Source organism: Podarcis gaigeae (assembly GCF_964106915.1).
Source record: "Podarcis gaigeae genome assembly, chromosome: 14".
NCBI lineage: Eukaryota > Metazoa > Chordata > Lepidosauria > Squamata > Lacertidae > Podarcis > Podarcis gaigeae.
Genome location: NC_139690.1, coordinates 50,332,416 through 50,349,690, shown reverse-complemented (window position 1 = coordinate 50,349,690; position 17,275 = coordinate 50,332,416). Strand labels below are relative to the sequence as shown.

Here is a 17,275-nt window from a genome sequence, read left to right as displayed (position 1 = left end):
TGCTTTTGAATTTTTTCTTCAGTTCTTATCCTACCATTCCTCCAAGTTGTGTTGGACAGTGTGTATGGTCTCTGTTTAGAATCTCCGGTGAGATTCCCACCCTGGGAGTTGCTCTCAAAACCAGTCACCACACAGAAGCAGAGAAAGGTTCAGATAGTTTACTGTTATAGAATATAAGGCTCAGTTAACTGATCTGAGTTTTGTTTGTTTTTTGTTACCTAGTTTATTAATTTTTTAAAATATGATAATAAAAAGAAATGATGTCATGCAGTCAAAAGTGTTTGTGATTACATCACAACATAGATCCATGAAGTTATTTTATTTACTTAGGTTTTGGCCCTACTTTTTATCATAGAAATCTAAAGCAGCTCATCATGAATATTGCAAAAAAATAATAATGATGCAAATAAGCTTTTTTAAAAATGTAGATGACAACTCTTCACAGTTTGCTGCTATTGCTGCATGTTCTTTTTAAAGAGCATTTTGTCTTCCAGTATCTATTCTGCCAGATGCTATTTGTAGAATACTGTGCCCCTCTCTTTTGAACTGTTTTTACTACATTTTTTCAGCAGTGGAGGTAGTTTTTCTCTTATGTGCAAATCATAAGTATTTGATATAGGCCTTATTATTCATGCTAATGCATATTAGGATGACTTGGATAGAAACCAAAGGCTTCTGCGAAGTTGGTATGCTATCTCTGCACTGTGGAGAGTTCTTACTTGAGCCCACTTGTACATCTGAAGAATAATTTTCTAGTTGGTATGAGGAAACATTTTTATTTATTTATTTAGAGGGCAGAAATAAAACAATGTAGAATAATTGTCAATAATAGATAAAATCAGGAAATAATAAAAGCAAGTATATATAACTAAATTATGTGTCTGGAATACATTTTCTGAAATAAAGTTTTAAGCATGTGTCTAAGACAGCATAGTGAGGGCGCCTTTCTAATGTTAATAGGGGGCCTTGGGAGGAAGGAATGAGAAATCTTACTCTTTTCTTTCCAGTCTCTCATTTGCTTATGTTTGGATGTTTAAAAAGTTATTTTTGTGGAATTCAGCATAGTGCTAAGGCAATTGTTCCACCAGTGCAGGGATTTCTGCTTGCACAGTGTTGTTCCTGAATCTGTTGCACATTTGTGGACGGTGTATGCGAGAGCATGGGTGGATGGGAAGTCCTGTTACACAAGTGGAAATCCCTATTCTGATGGAACGTTGTTGGAATTGCACCCTTAACCCTTTGCCATAGCTTCGTCATGTATAAGATGGTTGTAAGACCTATTTGGTTTCCTTTGACTAAAATGTTTCAAGTTTTAAAAAAGGGCTTTCTGTGACCTCCCATCCAAAGGTGTAATCATGTCCACACATTCTTTGCTTCTGGTTTGTTATACTGGGCTCTTCCTTCAGGCAGAAGTTAGGGGGCACAGGGAAGTGACAAAACATGCAGAATTCCTAAAATGCTTAGAGTGCCTTCAGTAGAACGCTTTGTGCTGCTGCTTATATTTATTTTTTCTTTCCTCATCAGCGTGAAGATCAGGCTGGGCAAATACGTTCAGAGGCACAGTTTTTGCAAATGGAGCGGGAGAAAATGCAAATGGAACTGAGTCACAAAAGGGCTCGAATTGAGCTTGAGAAGGAGGCTAATGCAAATGCAAGAAATTTTGAGGTTAGTTTGCTAGTAATACACCGTTGATTAGTAGAGACATCAACCAGAGCCTCTTTTAGACCACCTCATGATTGAATTGGTTTGATGGTAAATTTCTAGGACCTTGTGATCATGTTGTTAATGCACAGGAGAGTTGTGTGGCTTCTTTTAGAAGCATTTAAAATGGGGGTGGGTAACTGGATCTTGTGGGCAGGCTGAATACTTTCCTTTCCCACCTCTTGCAGGTTGCTCACCTGTTAAATACCATGGCATTACAGTGACATTAGGTGATCGTTTTTTGCCCTCACAGTCAGCTGATAGTTGGGTCTTCAAAGCCCTGTGCACCAGTTTTAAGCGTAAGAAAAAGTGGCCTTCACCAGCCTGGTGCCTGTATGGAGCTAATGGGAGTTGTAGTCCAAAATATCTCCATTTTGGACTACAACTCCCATTAGCTCCATACAGCATGGCCATGCTGGTTGGGGTGAATGAGAATTTTAGCCCAAAACATCTGAAGGGTATTAGCTTGGTGAAAGCTAATGTAGAAGATAGTGAATTGAATTGGGGAAACCAGATTCAAATCTCTCTTTAGCCATAAATTCACTGGGTAAGCTCTTAACCTTGTTTGCCTCACAAAGCTTTTGAGGACAGAATGGGATAATCTCATGTGTGCCATTTTGAGCTCAATGGATGAAATTCAGGATACAAGATTGATAAATCTAGCATGTGAAACGGAAACTGTGCTGTGCTATGTGGCTAGCTCTGCCTTCTAGGTTTATGCCACAAGGAGGATGCACTTTATCCTGTAAAGCACTTCAAGAATTCAGAGGCTTTTATTAAATCTTCACATAACAACATATGCAGGGAGATGGATCTCTATTGTAACTCAGAAAAAATGAGGAGGAAGTTCCTAGTTCCACCTCGAGTCAAGTGATTTTGTGGATTATTCCGGTGTCACTTCAACCCCAAAATCTAGCTGAGTCAGTCTCAGAAACACTTAAAACCCTGAAATGTAAAGGGAGCAGCACTAATCCAACAGTGTGGTAATTACCTTGCTCAGATTCTGCATTTCGGAAGTGATGTGGATAAAGGGTTTAGGAACCTCATACTGCTTTGCATAATCCTTGCTTAGTATGTAAATCCGTAGCTTGTTTTGCTTTGATTAGCAGAGCAATTTGCTACACGTTTTCCAATAAGAGTGAATTAATTTGAGTTGGAAGCAAGTGGAAACTGGACTGGAAATGCTTTGAGAGTTCAGAAAAAGGAAGAGAAGGAATGGAGGAGAATTGGGCAGGGGAAATTCAATACAGCAGTGTGTATTGTACTATTTTATACTTTTCCAGTGAAATATTTTGGTCACAGAGTAGAATGATTTAAATCACCAAGGAAAAAGGTCAATTTAAGTCAAATTTCCTGTAGCTATTACTTCATATATTTCATAAACTTCATACATTTCTAAACAGAGGTGCAAATCAGACCACAAAACTATGTTAATTTACAACTAAACAGAAGTATTATTTACACCATGGACTGGAACCTTTTTATGTTGGGTGGTGCTGGTGGTTTGTATCAGGAAGTGTGGAGCCAAAGCGTGCAGTGATTCTCCCTCCCCCCTCCTCTCAATCTCTTGTTTCTTCCCCTTTCCCAAGTCTAATTGCCACATGGTAGACAATTTGGGTGGGTGATGAGCAGAACATGGGAAGGGAAGAGTTGTTAACCCATCACTCTCTAGCTCCTCCCCAACCCCCGAATGTGGTATTTAGACTTAGCTAAAACCCTAATTGCTGATGGGGAGCTAGGTCCAAGGAGGAAATGCTGTGGTTTGAACCCATTTGTTCCTTGGTTTACAGGCAGACTTTGCCTCTCTTTGTCACATTATATATATTTTTCATGGTTTCCTTGAATGTCTCTAAAATATTTCCATATAGGGTCTTCATTATATGGTCCATTACAGTGGGCAAGCACCTATGGCAGTTTCTGCCGTGGTGCAAGGGGTGCCACAGCAATGCTGTATACCAGTGTGTGAGAGCCCCATTCTCGAATTAATAGCATTGGCAAAGGGCAATGAAATTCCCAGGATGTTTTACAGAAAATGCAGAAAACCATAAAATAACAATACTAATAACACAAACTGAAAAGACTAAAAACCTTGGTGAAATAAAATGTTCTTTGTTGGGTGCCAAAATGATGTTGGCATGTCCAATTACTTTTCAGGCTTGATTTTTATATGGCGATGTGTGAATTTGGGAATTTGACCATTTCTCAGTTAAATCCATTGAGAGTCATTCAGTGATGGCTAGTCACCGTACAAGGGGCAAATTCTGAATCACTTTTTGCCTGCTTATTATTGTTCCTTCATTTGGCTGCTGAGTGTGTTGCTGTGGTTGCATTAAGTAAATTGGGAAGATCTATGGGAGCAGATCTGTAACTGTGTCATGAATGTTGCTCTGTGAGCAGTAACTAGAAAATGTGATAGTGATGGAAGGAAAAATACTGGAAATCAGTATGCAAACCATTTCCATTTGGAGTAAACCAAATGCAGGAGATGAGTTTCTAAGTGAGATGGTTTATGTCATCCTAGCATTGAAGAGCGTGCTATACTTCCGGGTTAGCGCCATCGTCTAATGGCGGATTCCCTCCGAGCTCCGGAGGGAATCGGCTCAGTGGGGGTCGGGTCCTGCCGTGGCGGCGACGCGGGGACCCCTAGAAACCACAGGCGTGGAAGCCTGTGGACTTGGTGACTCGGCGGGCACCATTTGCGCCCCCCCGACCAGCGAAGGAGCCTTTTTAAAGGCTACGAAACCAGGGACGGGAAGCGGCGTGGTGCTGAGAGTTGACTGCTTCCCCTACTGAGTGCAGCCGCATGCCATGGACGGAGAGCGCTGACTTCTTCCTTTGAACATTTGGATCAAAAGTAACAGCCCGTGAGTGATACGGAAATTGGACTTATAAAAGGTAAAAAAAATTCTTGGATTTGGCACGAACGGGGAAGGCGCAAAGAGGAAGTCCGTCTCCCCGCCTTGTAAACATCTTAAAACAAGGACTAGATAACTAAGGTTGAGAGAATATCTTTCTTTTAGTGGATTAAAGCAAGTAATTTCATGTTTTGGCAGTAAAAAGTGATCTGGCTGGAGGATAAAAGTTAATTTTGAGAGTGGAAGAGTCACCCCCCCCCCCTCAGGACCCGGGAGTGATCCGGGAGAGAGCCTGTTGGAGAGATACAGAAAATTTTGACAGCTGTCAAATTAGCTGTCAAAGTTGGGGAATAAAAAGAGAACTTTGTTTCTAGTGCCTTTGCTGGTTAGATTTGTTACAATTTGGATACAAATTCTTGAAAACAAAGAAGAACAAGTTATTTTGACTTTTGGGTTGGAACTGGAAGGAATACTAAGTAACCATAATCCAAATCCCTCTAGAGGGGGTTCTGGGACATTACAAGAACGGCTGAATTACAAGTGGATTACAATTACAATGGCCATTACAAGTGGAAAAATACTGACTGAATTGAACAGGACTTTCTCCTGGGAAAGTTACAAGAACAAAGTGATGTTTTGGCTACAGGAGTTATAACACTGAATGAAATAGTAAACAAATTTACTGAATTTGGAAGGGACTTGTCTCAAGTCTTTGCAACTGAACAAAAAGTCCTTGTAGCTGAACAAAAGGCTTTTGCAGCTGAACAAGAAAAGAAATTTGAGAAAGTGGAAAAAGAGATGTATGATGATCTGGAGGGAAAGGAAGCAGGAGCTATAATGCTGCGGAAGATTAAGGAGAGCCAGAAGCCTGTTAAGATGGATGTAAAGGAAAATAAGATCTGGAGGATGAAAATCTAGTTTGAATCGAAGAATGAAGAATTGAGAGATCTCCTTATGTGGGGATCTGAAGACCTATGGATTACAAATTTGACCACGGTGGAAGTTGGAGCTTTTGGGACATTTGGACTCAAAAAAAGTAATATACAAGATTTGGGCTCCATTCCTAAATATGGAGGTTTGGCTGGAAGAAAAATGGACATTATGGGGACAGAGCTTCTCTGAGACTTGGTGTCTAATATAAAGGACTATCAAAAAAACCAGCAGAGAGGAACTGAGAGAGAATTAAGGGCCTCAGACGTGAGATCTCCAGGCTGATAGCAGTTGGATTGATGAACATTTGTTGGGGATCAAAACCGGGAAAGGGGGGGGGGTGAGGATTGGGAATCCAAAGGGTATACAATTATATCATGTTTTTAGTTTTTCTTGTGGGGGTTTGTTATCAGTATAAAAATTGGGGAATTCGTGGAAGGGAATTGAGGTCAACCTTAGAAAAAGATTTCAAGAGTGATGCTTATAAGTCAAAATTGGTTATATAAAATGAACGAAATATAATAATGAATTAAATATAATAAGGTTAAAAAAATATGGATAAGAACTTGTTGAACAAAAAATTGGAATTGGAATGCAAGGAGGGGAGGCATGGGGAAGTCATGGAAATAAGTTATTGAAAATAAGGTTTGTAATTGATTGGTTTTTTTGTTTTTTAAATCTTTTTCTACTTTTTTGTCTTTTTTTCTTTTTTTGTACCTTTTTCTTTTTTCTTTCTTTTTTCTTGGAAAATTTCAATAAATATCTTTTTTTAAAAAATGAAGCTCGTGCTATAAACCAAAACCCTGTTCAGACTGATGCGCTTGTGAGCACCGTGTCTTTGAGCAGTGCAAGCCATGCTGTCAAGTCTGACAATATATGAATATCCCATTTGCCTCCAATTTATTGTAAACATTTTGATTCAACATCTGTTGAAAACATATGGTGCAGCCATGCCCCAAAGATTACCGTATTTTTCGTCCCATAGGACGCTCCGTCCCATAGGACGCACCTACTTTTTTTGGGGGGGGGGGAAATAAAGGAAATTTTTTTTCCTTTATTCCCCCCCCCCCCCAAACCAGGTCGGGGAACAGGGGGATGGCGGCGCTGCACCTCCCCGCTGTCCCCCGAGCTTGTGGGGCTGGCCGATGTCTGTCCGGCGCGCGGGGCGCTCTGCTTCAGGGCGCCCTGCCCGCCGGGCGGCAGGCTGCTATCCGCAGGGTGGGGAGCCCTGCGGGGAACTCCTGCAGGGCTCCCCACGCTGCGGATGTCTGTCCGGCGCGCGGGGTGCTCTGCTTCAGGGCGCCCCGCCCGCCGGGCGGCAGGCTGCGGATACCTGCGCGAAGCACGGGGCGTCCTCCAAGGGGCGCCCCATGCTCCGCGCTGCCGGCTGCCGCCCGCAAGCCATGCGCACCCGGGGGGAGTTCCCCCCGGGCGCGCAAGGCTTGCGGACACCTGCGCGAAGCACGCGGCGTCCTCCAAAGGGCGCCCCTTGCTCTGCGCTGCAGGCTGCCGCCCGCAAGCCTTGCGTGCCTGGGGGGGAGTTCCCTCGGGCACACAAGTCTTGCAGATAGCTTCCTGGAGCATGGAGAGCGAGAGGTGTTGGTGCGCACCAACGCCTCTCGCTCTCCAGGCTTCAGCGAAAGCCTGCATTCGCCCCATAGGACGCACACACATTTCCCCTTCATTTTTGGAGGGGAAAAAGTGCGTCCTATAGGGCGAAAAATATGGTACTTCTGTGATGCACTAGACATTCATAACCAGGATGGATTAAAAAGCAATAATTTTAAAAACCAAAGCCAACATTGATCAAATTCTAAAATTTCAACTCTGTCCTGTGCCAATGCTGTAATTCGGGAGGGGAGAAAATCTGTAAAGTGTCAGACATGTTCAGTGGCTGCAGAATAGAAATAGGTTGCATGGAGACTGTCCACTAAGTTCACAAAGGTTCTATTTCACTAGTGAAATGGATGAAAAGGCTTGGGAAGACTTTGCTTGGTGGAGATGCCAGCAATATATTACTGTAGTTATTTGATGCAAGGTTCTTTGAAGTTTTTTTCTGTTTTTCCTCTCTTTCTAGCGGGAGGCTGACCATAACAAAGAGCTCCTCAAGCGTATAAAGCAGTGTCAGGAAAGAGAAACTGAGACCGAAAATAAGCTTCAAGAACAAATTGAGATTAACAAATCCTGTCAGAAGCACACAGAGTCTCTGAATAGGAAGTTGCAGGAGAAGGAGAACAAGCTTGCTGAAGCTAATGAAGTAAGAAAAAAGCAGTTTATTATTTGATTCCATACTATATGTACTTTCCAATCGTCCATGAATATTAATAAATAGCTTTGTTGCAGCAGTTGTGATGCACAGTGGAATGGTGATACGCACATTCTGCTCATAGTACTCAATTTCTTAATGGATGATAATGGTGTTTATGTTTGAAGGAGAATGTGGGTATTGATAAATATTGAAGTGTTTCTACAAAAGTCTTCCTCAGCCTGGTGCTTTCTAGATGTTGCTGGGTTCAAATGTCTCTCAGCCCCAGCAAGCAGGATTAATGGTCAGGAATGATGGGAGTTGTAGTCGAGAAACAACTAGAGGGCACCAGGTTGGGAAAGGCTTTCTAGAGGAAGCATTTTTCAAAGCCAAGATGGCAAAGGAATCTGAATTTTGCATTGTTGATGTTGGTATCTTGTCTGTTTTGAGATACAGTGGAAGTGTGCAGCATCAGATGTAAAGTCAAACCATTGGACAGCTATGGTGCCTGCTGTGGCTGTAGAAACCAATACGGGTGAGACATGTTTTATTGCAGCTGGGGCAGATGAAGGTGTCTGGTATTGCTTCTACGGATGCACCATGCTGTTTCTTCTCTCTGTGCTCCTCCCAGTGGTAATTTCTCCTCTGGTCACTGATGTGGATACATGATATGACTGATTGTCTCCAAGCACTGCAGTCGTCTGTAAGGAATTCCCATATGACGTGGTCAATGTTGTCTATGAAGGAGGTGTATAAGTGGTGTCTGCTTTCAGCATGTCTCCTGCAGCTGGTGCAATGAGAAAATGATGTTGATTGTTGACCTCTGAGCTCTAAAGCTGCATTGTGACTCGGGATAGACCCTGCCAGTGAGTGACTGTAATCTGTTGAGAACTGCACGGGCGAAGGCTTTTCCCACAGTACTCAGCAGTGGGATTCCATGGTAGTTACTACAGTCATGGCAGTCACCTTTGTTCTTATAAAGGGTAACAATGCTGGATTCGCACATGTCTTGTGGCACAGATCCTGCTTCCCAGCACTGCAAGAGAAGGCTGTGGAGGTGCGTCATGAGGGAGGAGTTGAGGCTGGCTTTCAGCACTTCTGTTGGAATTCTGTCCTGTCCTGGGGCTTTACCACATGCCTGGGAGTTGATGGCATTCTTCAGCTCATTAAGTGGGGGAGGGACATCCAGCTGTTCCAAGGCAGGCAGAGTCTGGATACTGTTGATTGCTGTGTCAGAGACTGTGTTTGAGTACAGTTTTTGATAGTGCTCTGCCTGTTACTTCATCTGCTTGCTGCAATCTCTTATGATCTCTGCAGACAAGGTTTTGAGTGGTGCAGTTTTTCTGCCTGTAGGTCCAAAGCCTTCTAGTCTTTGCATATTTTGTGAGTATTGCTGCTTTAGCCAGTAGTCATGGACACATTGGCAATCTGCTGGGCATCACTCCTTGCTTTTCTCAGTGCAGCAAGTGTCTCCCTGCAGGGTGCACACTTGTAGTTCACAAGAGACTCTTACTTCGTGGCCTTAACAGGCTCCGTGTCCTTAATGCCGGCCTCAAACCAGTTGGGTATCTGCTGCTCTCAAAGGTAGCAAGGGAATATGGATTTTGCATTGTTATCAAACAGCAGTAAGGTAATTGGGAGGTGTAGTGAAGGGCATAATAATACAATAGGGCCCCAGGAAGTAATGAGTAGTTTAGGTTATTCTTGGTCAGTTACTGCTGTGGTATCAGTCACTGCAGCGAGATTTTAGGGCCAAATTATTTCTGTTTTTTTCTGGCATCTCCAATATGATCTGTTCTGTGTAATTTTTAACGCAGCAGCTGTTTCTGAAACTGTGATGTCCCTCCCAAGAGTGTGCATACCTAACTGAATATTTAGGAAATTATAATGTCATAAATTTAGTACAAGAGCTAATCTTGGAGAAAAGGGCTGTGTAGGCATAGAATATGGAAGAGGGCAAGAGAGGAGAGACATTCAAGGCACAAGAAGTGATCGTTCATAAGAGTGACTAAGTTAGTCTTTGCCAACCTGTGCCTTCCACAAGTTCTGGATGGCTATGCTGACTGGGGCTGCTGGGAGTTGGAATTCAAAAAATCAGGAGGACCCCAGATTGGTGAAGACTGGACTAAGTAATTGTTATTTTTATAATCAAGCAATAGCCTAATGATAAGCTGATGTCCTTTCCCCCCTGCATCTAACCTAGTTCTGGTAACTCTGAATTGTACAACTTTATTGAAAAGTTAACACTGCCATTGTTACTTGTCTGTTGGGAAAATTGATGCAGTTTTGAAATTCCACTGCAGAGAAAATATTCATAAGGTGCTGATGGAACAATTTGCATCCCTCTGATGCATCCTAGTGTAGATAGACATTCTAACTTTGAAACTTGCTATTTGCATGCCAGCGTGAAGTTACTTGCTTAATGGGTGGTGACAATTAGGGTGACAGATAAGAGAGCAAAGAGTTGCTTTTGCCTTTCTGAGGTAACTTTTTAAAGGTCTGATTTCATGTATTATTGGTTCTTCACATTTAATCAGTAGTGTTTGATCAGAGGTGGTTCATTGTCCTTGACATCTAGGTCCAACCATATATTTGTGTATTCATTCTTTCTCTCTCAGACAATTAGTGTGTTGAAAGGAAAGATATCGGAGTTGCAGTGGAACTTAACAAATCAGGAGATGAAAATGAAAACCTGTGAATCGCAGAAGCAGGAGCTGACTGAACAGCTGGATGTACTACAAAAGTGAGTAGGGGATTAACAACTGCCAGGAAATAAAACCTTTAGTCTTTGGCAGCTGGTGTCACTCAGGAAGGGAAAGTTTCAACAGCTTTTGATTTTTGCTGTTCAAAGAGCTTCTTTGATCAGGATGTGTACTGCTGAAAACTTGATAAATGGGGAGTGGGGGAAATAACAAAATAAAAAGTAGATAAAGTAATTTTATGGAAAATAAATAAATAAATCTTAAAATATTTCCCATTTCTCTTGTGCAGGAGATGGGAAAACACTGAGGATTGGAGGAGGCTAATTAACTTTTCAGTCTTTTATTAAAACCTGTAACTATCATTGATGAGGCAGGGTTGGTTATAATTCCTCCCCTCAGTTCTGTGTTGTAACACTGATTTTGGGCATAACTTTTGAAGCAGCATTTATGTAATAACAACATGAGTTGTTTGGTGGCCAAATAATTGGAGTACGGAAATAACAAGTGATTTGCGGGATTTGTTACTTGGGTAAGAATATTCAGTGCATAGTCTAAATTTTCTGCAAAGGAAAAAAGATGTCCGCAGCTACAATCAGATGGATGCTTAATTACTATTGAATTCAGTGAGACTTACCTCTGAATATAGGATTGCATTACAAGCAATGGTATCATGATAGCAGTTTTTGGAAAATACTGGCAAAATGCCACTGGTGTATTGGGTTGCATTTGGTCTCTGAATATGTCCTTGCTGTTTCAGTACAGCAGTGTGTACTAAGAGGGCAATAGCCCATGCTTCAGCAAGGAGATAGAGCTATACAGTCGTACCTTGGTTCTTGAACTGAATCTGTTCCGGAAGTCCATTCGACTTCTGAAAACATTCGAAAACCAAGGTGCGGTTTCCGATTGGCTGCATTCAATCGGAAGCTGCAGAAGCCCCGTTGGATGTTCAGCTTCCAAAAAAAGTTTGCAAACTGGAACACTTACTTCTGGGTTTGCAGCGTTTGGGAGCCAAAAAGTTCAAGTCACAAGGTGTTCGAGAACCAAGGTACGACTGTAGTGGGGGAGAATGAAGTCTCTTCCCTAATGAATTCTGGACAGGCCCTTTGCAATGTGATTGTCTTTGGGATGGGAACCCAGTATGAAGGGAAGAACAGACCTGTAGGTTGGACACTGCTTTGGAGACAGGCAATACCCATGTCTCTTGGTTACTTGGGACTCCTTGAGCATGACAGGATAGACAGGAGAACACATTGAAGTGGAAGTTTAATGTGACCAAGAGATCTAATGTGCATATCATAGAATTGTCAAGTTGGAAGGGACTCCAAGGGCCATCTAGTCCCACCTCCTGCAGTGCAGGAATCTTTTGCCCATTGTGGTGATGAATGGTCTGGAAGTGAATAAGTAAAGTGCTGCAGGACAGGTGCAATCCAATGGTGAGTGGTTGACAGTGGGTTCAAAATAGACACCAGGAAGTATTTCTGTTGATGGGCACAAGCTTTTAGAAAGGATTTGGCAAGGTTTGTCAAGGCCTATTAGCTAGTATGGTTAAAAAATGAAACCTCTTGAGGCAGAGACAATGGATGGGAGTTAACTAACAAGTCCCATCAGTGCAAGCCCTGGTTAAGGTTTTCACTTGTGCATCAGGGTTTTCCCTTCCTCTCTCTACTGGCATGCTCTGAAATTGACTGGAGGTGTGTGTTTGTCAGGAGAACGGTGTATGAGGGGCAGGAGGGGGTTCTTTGATTCTATCTGGCAAGCCACAATGCTTGTGCTGACAGGATGCTTACCATAACAGAATGTTGAATTCTAACAGTATTTATTTCTTTTTATTGTTTTTAAATAATTTGCCTCTTAATAACACAATATGGTGAAGAGTAGTATATAAATGTTTTACAGTATTTACAAATTGCACACATACTAAACACTACAAAACTATAAATGTTGCAAAAATGATAAAAGTCATTGAAAAACTTTTCTTAAAAGCTGTAGATTAAGTCAAAATAGACAAATGAAGCACCAAAAGCAGTTAAACCTGACAAGACTTGGTGCCAGGTGGATAGACCTAATCAATTCTAGAGATGAGTGGGATGACTGTCTCCATCACAGCCTGCTTGTTTGCTTCCCAGCAATGCTGTTGAAACCAATGCCAGGCTACAAAGCACTTTGCTTATAGCAACTTCAAAATGTTTTGCTTCTAGTGGGAATGGTTCTATAAGTGACTCATATGTCTTGTATCTTCTCTATGTCACTATTGTGATTTATATACCCTCTGCCTAGTAATGAGATACATGATTACCCACCATGGCTAGAAATTCCTGTCTGTCTTTCAGAGGTAGGCACATATAAACATAATTGTTGACTCAGGAGAGATTTTGATGGGGGAAGTAAACTTGACTTAAAATTGTAAAAATTAAGAAATAGCTTTTGCAAGCATGTGTAACAGTTTTGTTCAGCATGTAGTGAAGCATAACCATGGATGGATGATGAACAGGATGCTTCCAAGGTATGTTTTTGTGCTTTCAAATGTTCCTCTTTGTTTTAAATACATATCTTTATGTCCACATACAATAGAAAATGGAGAGAGGCCAGTCAACAAATTCAGTCTCTGCATGCAAAGGAAGCACTGATTGCTGAGAAGGAGCAGAAAGTTCAGGTGAGAGCTTCTCCTTTTTAACAGTGTGAAGTTATCTCTTTACTCTACAAAACTATTCTTAGGAAAGCTCAGAACCCCTCTATTACCACCTTGTGACTGAAAAATATAAACAGAAATCATGGAAACTCTTCATGGAAACAAAAGTTGCACAAAACATTTAATTTGTACCAAACTGGCCACAAAAGGCACTTGCAATCATGTATTGTTTGTTTGGATTAACAGTGAAGTTAATGTTAAAATGACTGCAGAGATTTCACACATGTCATGTCTTCTAACTTAGCCTTTCTGATGGTTCTCTTGGTCCTTTACTTTCCAGGACCTGGAGCAAAAGCTCGCGTTGCAAGAACAAGATGCTTTAATTGTGAAGAACATGAAGATGGAGTTGGCACAATTTCCCAAAATGGAGCGGGAGCTGCGGGAGCTCAGGGAGGAGAATGCTTACCTTAGGTCAGAGGACAGCAGTTGTGCACAGTGGGAAAGATGTGCACCTTTCACTTGCTCCTGCCCACCTGTGGCAGCTTCTGCACTGAGGCTGTAAACTCCCCTTTTCCGATCTTGATGCCCTGTCTTCAGTATTCACAACTGATTCTCAACAGTCCTCTTTCTCTACACCTGCATTATAGCTGTGTGCTCATTTTGGCTCTGCAGCATTGTAGTTGTTACATTTAATAAAGAATAAAAAATGGGTTGACATTTGCTTTGCAAAAAGCAACTAGTGTTAATATCTTAATAGTGTGTTTCCCCTTCTTTCCCCAGGGAAATAAAAGAAAACAATGGATTGCTCAAAGAGGAGGTAGAAGGTCTCCAGAGGAAACTAGTGCGCTATGAAAAGGTCCAGGCAGAAATGGTAGCCTTGGAATTGGAGAAGGAGGTAAGGTCACAGTAACGCAACCTGTATAGGTGGGGTTGGTCCTTCTGCCCCTAGTTGCAAATTATTTTTCTAATAAGAACATAGAGGTAGCATCTGTCAGATCTCTAGGCCTGTTAGGCTAATGTAAGAATTAGTATTGTGTTTGTGTTTAAAAAAAAATCTGTGAAAAGCTCTGATCTCCATGGTGGCAGCTTCTGTTTTAAGCCTGCCTGCATTGTCTTCTGGAATACAAGAGTTGAACAGGGACAGTAGCACTTGATGGACATTTAAAGGCTTCTGTTTACATTTGGGTTGTAATTGCTATGCATGGGACTAAACACAGTATGGGATCAATACATTGCTTTTTTGTCTTGGTGTGAAAATAGTTGTTTGAGCCTCGAGCTGCAGTGGTGTTGTTAATTATTGCAAATCCAGTCTATTCAGTTGCCTGGACTAGAAGGAAATAGAGACCGGAGGTAAATTCTCTTGAAGGAAGAACCAGAGCTAGCAAGCACAGCTGACTTGAGATGTTGGGAATATGGATAACTTAATTAATATAGGATCAAAGATAGGTGCTGTAGAACAGAATTTCACTATTAATTTCTCACACAATGCTACTTGCGGTACAAATAAATTGTATTCAAGTTTGGGACATTTTACCCTCTTACCCTTTCCCGCTACAATTGTAACATGTTTTGGCATGCACTTACCATAACAAGTTTTGCAAAACAAGCAAGCGAGGGGTAGATTGTTGCCAAGTACAGTATGTGCTATTGAGAGCCAGTGTGGTGTAGTGGTTAAGAGCGGTGGACTCGTAATCTGGTGAACTGGGTTCTATTCCCCGCTCCTCCACATGCAGCTGCTGGGTGACCTTGGGCCAGTCACACTTCTCTGAAGTCTCTCAGCCCCACTCACCTCACAGAGTGTTTGTTGTGGGGGAGGAAGGGAAAGGAGAATGTTAGCCGCTTTAAGACTCCTTCGGGTAGTGATAAAGCGGGATATCAAATCCAAACTCTTCTATTTATGCTTAGGTAGTATAGTTTTGGTATGTGTTGATAAATATTTTTAAAAACAAATTACTAAACCTAAGAGGGATGAATTTAAATTTTTAACACTGCAGATGTTCAGATATAGATGTTTTGGTTTTTGTTTTAATTCAAATTCTTTTGTTACTTGTTTCAGAGACTTCAGGGAAAGCTGAATACTTGGGAGAAACTGGACCAGAGCACTGGCTTAGATATCAAGTAAGTAGAAACTGACAGTAACAATCTGAGCACCAATGTTCTTGTTTGTGCAGGACATTTTAGGATAGTCCATTATTCCTTCTTTTCACTATAAGAAACCTATTTTTTTTAAGGCAGATTCGTGCTTTGTTTAATGTAGGATGTCTCTGAAAATTCACTGGTCTTTCAATTAATCTACCACAAATATACAAAAAGGAGAGTAAATGCAGTATTCATTATAAAACACAATTCAAAACGGTTCGAAACAAGCCTGGGGAACTTGTCACAAAGGAAGGGGAAGTCGTGGGGCAAGGCACCATGCACCTGCACATAAATAAGGAATCAAACAAGCAAAGACTTTACCATGCCTTTTTGAGTTGTTGATTAATCTACCAGCCAGTGTGGTGTAGTGGTTAAGAGCGGCAGTCACATAATCTGGGGAACCGGGTTCGTGTCTCCGCTCCTCCACATGCAGCTGCTGGGTGACCTTGGGCCAGTCACACTTCTGTGAAGTCTCTCAGCCCCACTCACCCCACAGAGTGTTTGTTGTGGGGGAGGAAGGGAAAGGAGGTTGTTAGCCGCTTTGAGACTCCTGAAGGGGAGTGAAAGGCGGGATATCAAATCCAAACTCCTCCTCTTCTTCTTCTTCTTCTTCTTCTTCTTCTTCTTCTTCTTCTTCATTTGCCATAGTTTAGTTTAGTTCTTAGCTCTAGATGTTTTGCTTGACTCCTGGTGAAGTGGAAGTATTTTCTGTGACAATTATCTGATGTTCAAGGAGTTGCATTTACTACTTTTTTGTGACTAAATTTTCTACTAGTCCTGCAGTAGCTCCCACCCCCATTATGGAATGCTCTCCCCAAGATGCTTTCTTGGTCTTGGGTTAATATGTTTTTGTTCTTGGGTGTTTGGCTAATACTAATAGAGCTTTTTGTTGGTAGATGGCTTCTGCATTTTAGCCTGGTGTTTGTTGCTTAGATTTGTTAGAAGGCTGAGAGACCTTTGAATTTCTTCCTTCTGGTCCTCATCTGTTTAAATTTGCTGCTTTGTGGGACTATGAGTGTTGGTTCAGCTGCAGCCATCTGAACAACAACACACCTTGACCACTCTCTCCTTCCTCTTATACACCATAAGCTTTATTACTTCTGTTCTCAAATGTGGCTTTTCATTTCGTTGTTCTCTTTCACCATTGTCACTTACTAATCGCAGAATATTCTTCTTAATACCAGTTAATTGGGTTTTTTTTACTGACCTTTCACCATAAAGTCCTGTCACCCCCCAACATATGAAGTCCTACTAAGTGGAGAACCATTGAAATTAATGGACCTAAGCTTGTCCATTAACTTCAGAAGGTCTCCTTTTAGTAGGACTAGCATTGGATACAACTCAATATCAAAATCGGTTAAAACAATTTACAATAAGAAGAATATGGTTTGTCCTAAAAATATAAAAGTGGATGCTGGAGGCATCTCTGTGGAAAGGGAATCCCAGAATATAGGATAATGGTCCCAAATGTGGCTTTACCCTTCTAAGTGGAGGTTTCCATCTTCTTAATTGATAAGTATCAACTTATGTAGTGACCTGCCCTAATGAACAAGGCTTTTAATGGGTAATTGGAACCAAAAGATATTAGTAGGTGACATGGTGTCTTTGTTAGAGAGCCAAATCAAATTATTGTCTGCTGTCCTTCCTTTGCTTTTCGGTTGTGTACTGGGGAGGGGGGATCAACCATACTACGGTGCTACTCGTATTGTCTTATGGTGGACTCTGCTTCCTTGGGGTTTTTAAGCAGAGGTTGGGTGGCCATCTGCCATGTATGATTTAGTTGAGATTCCTACAATTCAAGGGGTTAGACTAAAGACCCTTGGGGTCCCTTCCAATTCTGCAATTCTATGGTTCTACAAACTAAATAAAAATCAGTTATATGCAGGCACCTCAAGATTCTCATACAGAAAATAAGAAGCCATGGGACATGTTTTTGTGGGTGTGTTCACTTTTTTGATCTCCTACCATTGTGTACAGAGTCAGCTAAGGAAAAGTATTCTGTGCTATTGTTGATGCTTTCCAAATAAGGATGAATGTTGCTTGTTGGAATGGTATAGTACAAGGATGTCCCAAC

The 17,275-nt window shown here is 41.6% G+C and overlaps 1 protein-coding gene across 1 annotated transcript in view; it reads left to right on the top strand.

The window, feature by feature from the left end:
• Window positions 1–17,275, top strand: part of MAD1L1 (mitotic arrest deficient 1 like 1) — a 453,662-nt gene that overhangs the window by 5,923 nt on the left and 430,464 nt on the right. The window contains exons 3-9 of the mRNA XM_083711565.1: window positions 1,525–1,665; window positions 7,564–7,743; window positions 10,350–10,474; window positions 13,005–13,086; window positions 13,403–13,533; window positions 13,843–13,957; window positions 15,119–15,180. Of these exons, the coding sequence (XP_083567691.1) occupies window positions 1,525–1,665; window positions 7,564–7,743; window positions 10,350–10,474; window positions 13,005–13,086; window positions 13,403–13,533; window positions 13,843–13,957; window positions 15,119–15,180 (836 nt within the window). The remainder of the gene's footprint in view (window positions 1–1,524; window positions 1,666–7,563; window positions 7,744–10,349; window positions 10,475–13,004; window positions 13,087–13,402; window positions 13,534–13,842; window positions 13,958–15,118; window positions 15,181–17,275) is intronic.